Source organism: Notothenia coriiceps, unplaced genomic scaffold (genome assembly GCF_000735185.1).
Source record: "Notothenia coriiceps isolate Sejong01 unplaced genomic scaffold, NC01 NC01_scaffold00037246, whole genome shotgun sequence".
NCBI lineage: Eukaryota > Metazoa > Chordata > Actinopteri > Perciformes > Nototheniidae > Notothenia > Notothenia coriiceps.
The window spans coordinates 5,717,617-5,726,745 of record NW_011369947.1 but is presented as its reverse complement, the minus strand read 5'-3'; the positions used below and the strand labels follow the sequence as shown (position 1 = coordinate 5,726,745).

Here is a 9,129-nt window from a genome sequence, read left to right as displayed (position 1 = left end):
TACTTGTGACCATGGTGAGATCTGGCGTTGTAGGCCACGTTTCCAGCGGAGCACGTGAAAACACGAGTGTGGTAGCTTGGGCGTCATGGATCAGACTTCAGGTTGTTAGTCTATTCCACCAGTCTCTGAGCTGCTTCATCCATCTGTTCATTTCAGAGGGTTGCCCCACGTGGATACTGTGGCTGTTGAAGTCACAATAACGATCTGTGGTTCTGCCGTGTATTTTGGGGATTGGCCCTGGGAAAGAATACAACAGTTCACAGGTAGGTGGTTTGTAGACAGTGTTACTAAACACTGCTTAGACCTCAACCTTAGCCTCAACAGGTAGGACTTGCAATATTATGGCCATCTGACATATCTATCTTCTTATAGCTGAGCCTGTTTTACAAATATCTAGCACTGCCGTTCTGGCCCGGTGAGGTCGCTCAATGCCAGCCGATCAGTTCACTGCCGTACGGTGGGTACGCGATTGTTTTCCACTCCCTCTGTGCGTCTCTTGCAAGCAGAGGACGTCACAGTGTTGCTTGCTGCATAGATCGGCTAAGATGGTTTATTTTGCAGAGGAGAACCCTTCAATGTTCACAGATATGACTGTCAATGCCGGTCTTGAGGGGGTCCCTCGTTTACGACATCTGTTCCGTGACGATGTTCGTGTTCGTGCGATCCGGTATTCTTTTATAATGCAGTATGTGTTCGATCGCGTCGTTTTTGTTCGTATGTCGACTTCCGACTTCTCTGACTATTTTCTTCTCGGTGCTTGGTTGATGTTGTTCTTGGTCTCTTTTTGTAGTACGGACTCTAACTGTGNGTCCTGTCCTACTTGTGATGTGTGTGAGCCATGTCCTTGCCCGTGTGTTTTTGTCTTTTGAAATTTTTAATAAAATATAAAATGTTAAAAAAGTAAGACAACGTTGTCTTACTTTTTTAACATTTTATATTTTATTAAAAATTTCAAAAGACAAAAACACACGGGCAAGGACATGGCTCACACACATCACAAGTAGGACAGGACATAAAATGAATGGTGGGGGGTAGGGGGATTACAGTGTCAGTTACATTTGATGTATACATATGGCGTTGTATTTATACATGACTTGCTTCATAATATAGGTATACTTCATTGTTTAATTGGTAAATAAATACATAAATAGTCAAATAAATAAATACATATATATGCACACATCTCTTCCTTTTATGATTAATTCACCTATTCATCCATTTCCCATTTAATTTCACTTCTTTCATTATTATTACCGTTATTTTTCTGTTTCTTCATAGCTCATTTCTCTTTATTTATATGTATTGCTTAATACATATTATTATATTTATTGTTGGCAGCCGAGATGGTTTGAGTCCAGGAAAGCCCCTATCTTATCCCAAAGCCTGTTGTCTGGCTTAACCAAATACATATCCGTTGTCTTGCTTAATCTATGCGAGGGAAACTTACAGCCATAACGGAGAACTCGTAGTGGAGGTGGTTGCCTGTTTTAACTGTGTCTGTAAAAAGAAGAAAACGAGAAACAGATGTTAATGTGTGTCAAAGCTGTTCACAAACTGACCTTCACTTCAGTTAATGTGTGTGAGCTGACTGTGTTTGAACATTCACATTGACTCATGTGATGCTTTGTACTTAACAAGATAAGAGCTTCAATTCGATGCGCATAAAAAAAAAAAGTGCCTGTAATGAGTGGTAATAACAAGATGTGGTTGATCCTTTCTCACATAAACACACCAGCACATTTGCACACAAATACCTCTGGAGTCTCCATCGTCCCAGAATAGCTCCCCAGCCGCCTGGTTGTTGTCATCGAGAGCGACAATCAATCCCATGGGATGACGCCGACTTGAGACGTACGCATAAACACAAGGTTAAGTAAAAACACCATCCCCGCATGTCATTACAACTCAATAAATCTAAACATCTGTGCCCATTATTCAAATATAACGTGCATTATGATTATTATGAATGGGAATGTGGTGATTGATCTGTGTATGTGCTTCTGTGAGTGTGAGCATGATAATATTAACATAAATCACATGTAAGAAAGTGGTTGCAGTGATGGGTGCTTAAACCCGTAAATTAGTCAGCATTTTCCCCCTTTTTGAAGTCTCTGTTTATTGATGATTCAATGTGAAAATAAGTTATTTGGTTACACAAGCTTTTGTTTTAACCCTTAGATGCACGAGTGACTGGACCCTATACTCTTCCATAAGTGGGTCAAAATAGACCCGTATTAGAATATGTGTTTTTATGCCATTTTTGTTAAGAAAAATCACTTGTATAATATTTAGTATTATATTTTGGTTTACACTACAAATATTTTATATTACATTTTTTTATAACTTTTTTTACATTTTGCAGGGCTCTCAAGTTTTGAACAGAGTTCAGAGTGAGATTTTGGCAGCGGTGTTTGGTACTCCGACTTCTGGCTCCCCTCAAAGTTCCCATCAAGCCCTCTGTACCGCGAAGGGCAACGGGGGGGGGTGCTAGTGGAGTATGAAGCCCTCTGTATCGCGAATGTCAACGGGGGGGGTGCTAAAATCTCTGTGTGAAAAATACAAGGTGTGGTGTGTGAGCGTGTGATTGGAGTGAAATGCGTGTGTCTCACGCCAAATGCGTGAGACTTGAGAGCTTTGATTTTGAAAAAAAAAAAAATATTCCATAGAAAATGCATGCGGGTCATTTTTGCATGATATCCAAAATATGTTTTTTGCTGGAATATGAAATGATAAAAAAATTTAATTACAAAGAAAATCTAAGAAAACTACCTCACCGGGTCAAAAAAGACCCACTTGTGCATCTAAGGGTTAAGACAGAAAAATCATCAGTACATTCCCACTGGTGACTGTCCGAAGCTTCTATGTGTCTTAAAAACAGCGGTGACTAAATCAACTACTAAACATCATTACGCCAAACGTTAGCCGCCTTTAGCTTAGCAATGGTGATGCGCAGCCATGTGAACGTGATGATGTTTGTTTATAGCCTAACGTTTTCTTATGCCTTCTGTCGCTTGAACTTTAGCTTAAAAATATCAGAGGCTTCTGTATGTGTTAAAAATGGCGGTTGCTATCAAGTGACTTTAAAAGACTTCTAAACGTCATCACGCTAAAGATAGATAGAAAGATAGATACAGTGTTGTCAAGCATTAGTTAAGTTAGCCGCCTTTAGCTAAGCGGTGGTGACAGGAAGCCATGTGACCGTGAGCATGTTTATAGCGTTAGCTTTTTACTTCTGGCACAAGCATTTGGCTTAAAAAATCACTAAGTGGTGTTAATGTGTAGAGGTTATTATCTTATTTCCCGTAATACTCCCCAAAAAAAATTAAAATATGTACACAACATTTAAGGTGATAAATGTGTGTGTATGTGTGTGTGTGTGTGTGTGTGTGTGTGTGTGTGTGTGTGTGTGTGTGTGTGTGTGTGTGTGTGTGTGTGTGTGTGTGTACCTGTATGTGGTGGTGACATCAGGTCTCTGTGTTGGGAGGATTGCCCCCCCTCTGATGTGTAAACCAAGCTTGTCAGCTGGTAGGTACATATCAACGTGATTTCTGCGGTCTGTCAGTCGTTCCATCTGATTGGTACAACACATTCTATTAACACACCTAAATTCCTATTTGTGTTTCCGTATGGGCAAAATTGCCCATTTTAGGGATATTTTTTGTATATTTATTTGGTGAAAACGGACCCGTTATAAGTCTAGTTTCATCCACCAAAATAAGATCCCATTTGTGCCCTTAGGCTATCCGATAGCATTCTCCTTTCCTTCCTCTGCTAGCATTTTGCTATCTGCAGCATCACGGCATCCTGTGGTTAGCACTGCTCAAAACGATTGGCTATTTGTTTTTTATTTTCCGTAACCTTGTAGCAAAAGTAATAATTTGTGCATCAATACCTTTTTGTTTAGTGCAGGATTTGTCTGGATATGGAACCCTGCTGAGAAATATTTGGGTCCAGATTTGATTTTCAATCAAACACAACACATTGAACTCACAATGCTAACTCTTGAGTTGCAACCACAAAGGAAACAAAAAGAGATTGATGATGACTGTTGGCCTTTGCAGCTATAAATTCCACTCTTAGAAATACTTTAGGTACTTGGACCTGATTGCGTCAGTGGCTTCATAAGTTGTATGGTGTAAGCTTACAAAACAAAATAATTTAAAAAATGCTTTGAAGGACCTGTTTATAACCTTCTTTTCTAATTTCCCCCGGTGGTTTGAAGCTAGGCAGATTTTTGATTACTCCGACATCACTTTATCGGCTACTTTAAACCGAAAATGATATACTTCCTCTGCTATATTTTCGATTAGTAGATTATAAAGAGTTTTAATGTTAAAACCTGCTTCAAAAGTAACATTTGATTCACTTCCGTTATCCCTTAAATGGGCAAGCACATAGCTATTTTCCAATGTACGTATATGGGCTAAAATTGCAATGTTCATTTCATGATTTTAGTTTTACAAAGTGTGATATTTTTTTTAGGGTATACATTTGATATACTTTTGAACCCATATTACACCCATGTCCATACTACAGCTATGTTTTACCGATGTTACACCATATTAAACCCAAACCTCACCAATATTAAACCTTTGTTGGACCCATACACAAATTCTTAACCATATAACTAACATTTTACACCAATAGTATACCCATAGTACACTGTTATTACTCCTATGTATTTATCTTATCGCTGTTAGAAACACTTTGGACAAGAGTATCAATCAACATTTAAAAAAAATGTGTGCAAGAAAAGTTAATATAATGCGATGACTGAGTGACTTTAAAATGTGTAACTTTTTGCATTATAACAACATAATTATTATACTTTAGATTCTTCTAAGAAGCATCTATTTGTGACGAGGAGACACATTTCTCTTTCCCTTCCCGTCCCTCTCTCGTTTCTTTGAGGGCCCAGATAGAGCGAAGTTAATTTCTGATCCCCTCGGGGACTGAATCCTCAGTCGGGCCTTAAACAATTTAAAACTCTCCTCTCATTCTCCACCTACTTCTTTCTCCACGTCGTGTTATTCTCTCTTGTGGTGCTCTAATTCTTTTTCTTTTTTCTATCCCATCTTTCCTCCATTCCCACAGAGGATTGTGCGTTGGAGAATGTGTGTGCCACTTTAAGCAGTACAGTAGAGTATGGGCGAGCGTGTGGGCTGGAGCTAGTGGAGCGTCCACAAGCAATTTCAGATCTTATCACCCCCTCATTGTCTGCTTTAAGGAGGTCTTCTCTTGCCTTGTCTTCTCCTCTTATTTCTTATTCCTGATGGCCAATCATCCCATCTTCCCACTGCAGCTTTCCCAACCTTTGCAGACCATTTAAAGTGGACTTATCATGCTATATTTGAATAATATAGTGTAGGACCATACCTATATAAGGCATATTTATACTTTTTATTTTTCAAAATACCAAACAGATCATGCATTTTAGCCATTCCTCATTTCTCTCAATTTAACACTGTCTTTGCATCATGGGCTGATTCTGTGAGAACAGCACCATCTACAGGCCTGGCATATGTACTACAGCTTCTCCAGCGCTTTCCAACGGCAAATGTCCGTGGCTGTCTCCTCCTGATTGGTGGAGTTGGCCCAATAGCCGTAGCGCCACTTCTGTGATGTCATAGAAGTGTTCAAATCTGGATCAGTCTGTATCAGATCCGTTGCAGCCCCTTTTTAAGAGATTTGGGTATGGAGGGAAATAGAGAGGGTTGTGTTTTCTGACACTTGGTGAGTTCCCTGGAACACCGGGGACACATATTCATGTAGAAAAGACGTACAAAAGTGCATTTTGAATGATAGGTCCCCTTTAAATACACACAAACCTACGTATATACTAAATGGCCCCTTTAACTTATTTCTCTTACCATCCTGACTGTGTTTTAGCTCATTCGTCCCTTTTTTCTTTCCTCTGTAACGTGTTTTTCACGGTCATTTTCACTACATCAATACTCCCCCCGAACTCTTCCATCCTCCTACCCAGATAATCACAGGGGACCAACCAGGACAAGGGGCCGGCGGCAAGACAGCCAATCTAATCGCTCATCTGATCAACGGGCGCTTTACTTTGCCACTGTGACGCCCAAATAAGGTCCCAAAGGAGCTCAACACCTCTTTTATCTCTCTGTCATGGAGATAGTCTCCCTCCTCTCCCCCCTGTCCCCTCTTTCAGTCTATCTTTGTCCTGCCTCTCGTGCTCTGTCTTATCGCTCCAGTCTCTGTCTCAAACAAAGAACTTGAGGTGAAGACTCTGACGTGACACATGTTCTACGTGTATGTGTTAATTCCACTGCTGTAACATTATCATTAAAGCCATTTTGCTTCATTATGTCGAGCGCTACATATTTATAAATAATCAGGTTAATATGTACAACATCCTAAGGTTTAGAATGTCTAGCAACAGAGACATGATTATACTTTTAATGGTTTTTTTTCAATGTAGATTTGAACCACCCAATCTGCTATCTATGTTAAGCGGCCATTTTATGCTCATTTTCATATTTGTATCATCTATTTATGATCATCGTAACAAAGAAAAGTAAATGGAAAATCAATGATATCTGCATTTTATCAGAAGTACCTTCTTAGTTAAACATTTTTTTAAAGAAAAATCGGTACCACTTTACAATAAGACTACTGTAGGAGCCACATATGAAGCCATTTCTGTGTTTGTTACGATACATGTTTTTTGAGTCACTATAGGTGGTGGGCGTGTCATTGGATTTGTGTGGTGACGTTTGTGCTTATATCCGGTTGCTTTTACCTGCGCACTTGGTAATAGATGGGGGGTGAGCTAGAGAAGGACAATTTGTGTTGACCGCACGCACGCACGCACGCACGCATATGGATATGGAATATTGCATTTTTGCTTTGCAAATAAAAGGTCAAACGCATACTGTGTTGGAAAGACTGAGTTTTTGCGCGTCCACAGTGTTTTTTCTCTTGTTTAGTCCCTCGCGGCACTTTGTTTAAGATTACCGCCGCAATAACTACCCTTATAAAGGGTTTACGAATAGTTTGTCATTCATTTATTAATCAGGTTGTGAACACTTTATAAATCATTAATAAGCTTTTATAAGACATGAGATAAACAGAGCGACTGTGACCGGTTGCTTGCCAAATAGTGAGCCCACATGTATCTGGACTGCTAAGCCTTATATTGGCTACCTAGCTTACTTCGTCTTCTTCATCAGCCAGCATCCTTGGTATCTGTTGCTCACTGAGTTGATTCTCGCTAAGTAGCCAATATAAGGCTTAGTCATCTTGCCAAATAGTGAGCCTGTGTTGATGTATGAAAACTACGTTAGATCTGGTTTATAAATGGTTCTTAATGATTAATAAAGTGTTTACAACCAAATTCATAACCTAATTATAAACCCTTTATGAATCCTTTATAAGGGTAGTCTTATTGTAAAGTGGTACCGAAAAATCTATTATAGCACTTACAAAAACCACACAAATAAATCCTTGTTATCTGCATTTCACTCAATATAATTTTTTTTTTTTTAAAGCAAAGTTTCTCAAGGGAACATCTTTAAGCAATCATTTCACAAGGAAGAGTGTCTACCATGTTTGCTGTTATATACATTACTGATTTCTCATCAGCAGTGGAAAGGGATGGGCTTTAGTAGAAAGTATTGTAGAATGAGAAGAATGTATTCTTACCGTCTCATAGTTATACCACACAGCATCTGGGATATATGCCCACACCCTGTCCTTACCCTGCAGAGATGAAGAACACAAAAAAAAACGTTATATGGCGCATATCATGCTTGTTGTGTCCTATAAATACTGCATTATAAAGCTCAGATTTTTGGATTAGACATCGGCTTTGTGTTCTGTGTGAAAGCCTGCCTGTGTTTGATTTGTTTTTGCAGCCAGAAACATGCTCACCGCACCAATCCTGACACTTTAATCTTACAGGGCTAAACAGGAGTAGAAAAGCACCACAAAGGAATCAAGGATTTTTCTTGCCACCATAAATCACTGCAATGTAATATTAAATAAGTATGAAAGATCAAATGTTTCCATCAGGGAGAGCTATTTCAAAACTGCCCACCCTCTCTCCATCTGATATAAAGTTTCCACAAATTGCGGTGACATTTCAGTCTACAGTGCGATGATGCAACAGATGATGGGAAAGACAGCATGAAGCGACGACTGATAGGTGACAGCCTTTGATAGCTTAAGGTGGTGGACAGACAGGAGCAATCAATAGAAGAGCGCCAAGCCTTTGATAGCGTTGTCACTTGCCTGCTCTTTCTGACAGGGCCGCAGACAGAAAGAGACACGCATGGTGAAAGAAGAGAGGACTAGAGGTCATTCCAAAAAAAGAAAAAAACGCCTGACGGATCTGAGGCGGGGCTTAAGCGTAAAGCACTTAAGCCCCGCCTCGTAGCACGATAAGCTAATGTACCTACGCGATTCTTGCTTTTTTGAGTTTGTACTTATTGTAAGTTGCTTTGATAACATTGTCAGCAAAAAATAAGTGTACTGCAAGGCATTTCGATCTCTCTGTCTGTACACACAAACAGAAAGATTGACAATAAAGTTGACTTTGACTTTGACTGTGATGTCCAAAGGAAAACGGTTGACTGTTTCACAAACCAGCACAGGAAAAAGCACCACATTAGGCAAAGAAGAGCAAATCTTTTAATGCAAGATACTCTAAAATTAAGCCTGAAACTCTAAAAAGAGTGAAATATGACAGAGACATATTGCTGTAATGGCCTGCTAACCAAATCCAATGACTTAATGACCTCTTTGGGGTCCACAGTGGCAGTTTAAGGTAGATCACCTGTCACAACTGCTGCACAGCCTGCGGGATGACAGCCCGGGGAAATGGATGCTCCCCCTCTACCTCGTTTTCTGGTGTCTGATTTGCTCGAGGCGCCTATCACTCACCGCACTGACTAATGGGGAGGGACTGCAGGACTTAGCATGGTTGCTAACTGTGATGGAGAGGGACAGGGCATGAGGCCTGCATCCTCGTTAGGAGTGCTGAAGCTCAGTTAGCCATAAGGTAAGATTTGATCAGGTGAGCTAAAGATTCAGACTGGCAGGATGATCAGATGGTAGCAGAGGTGGATGAGAGAGGCAAAGAGAGAGTGGGAGGGGGGAGAGGGG

The 9,129-nt window shown here is 40.1% G+C and overlaps 1 protein-coding gene across 1 annotated transcript in view; it reads right to left on the bottom strand.

Moving 5' to 3' along the window:
* LOC104966325 (maltase-glucoamylase, intestinal-like) overlaps window positions 1-9,129 on the bottom strand; it is a 53,638-nt gene that overhangs the window by 16,015 nt on the left and 28,494 nt on the right. Inside the window, exons 4-7 of the mRNA XM_010795513.1 lie at window positions 7,669-7,725; window positions 3,447-3,571; window positions 1,755-1,843; window positions 1,448-1,497 (exon numbers count right to left, since the gene is read on the bottom strand). Coding sequence (XP_010793815.1) covers window positions 1,448-1,497; window positions 1,755-1,843; window positions 3,447-3,571; window positions 7,669-7,725 — 321 coding nt within the window. The remainder of the gene's footprint in view (window positions 1-1,447; window positions 1,498-1,754; window positions 1,844-3,446; window positions 3,572-7,668; window positions 7,726-9,129) is intronic.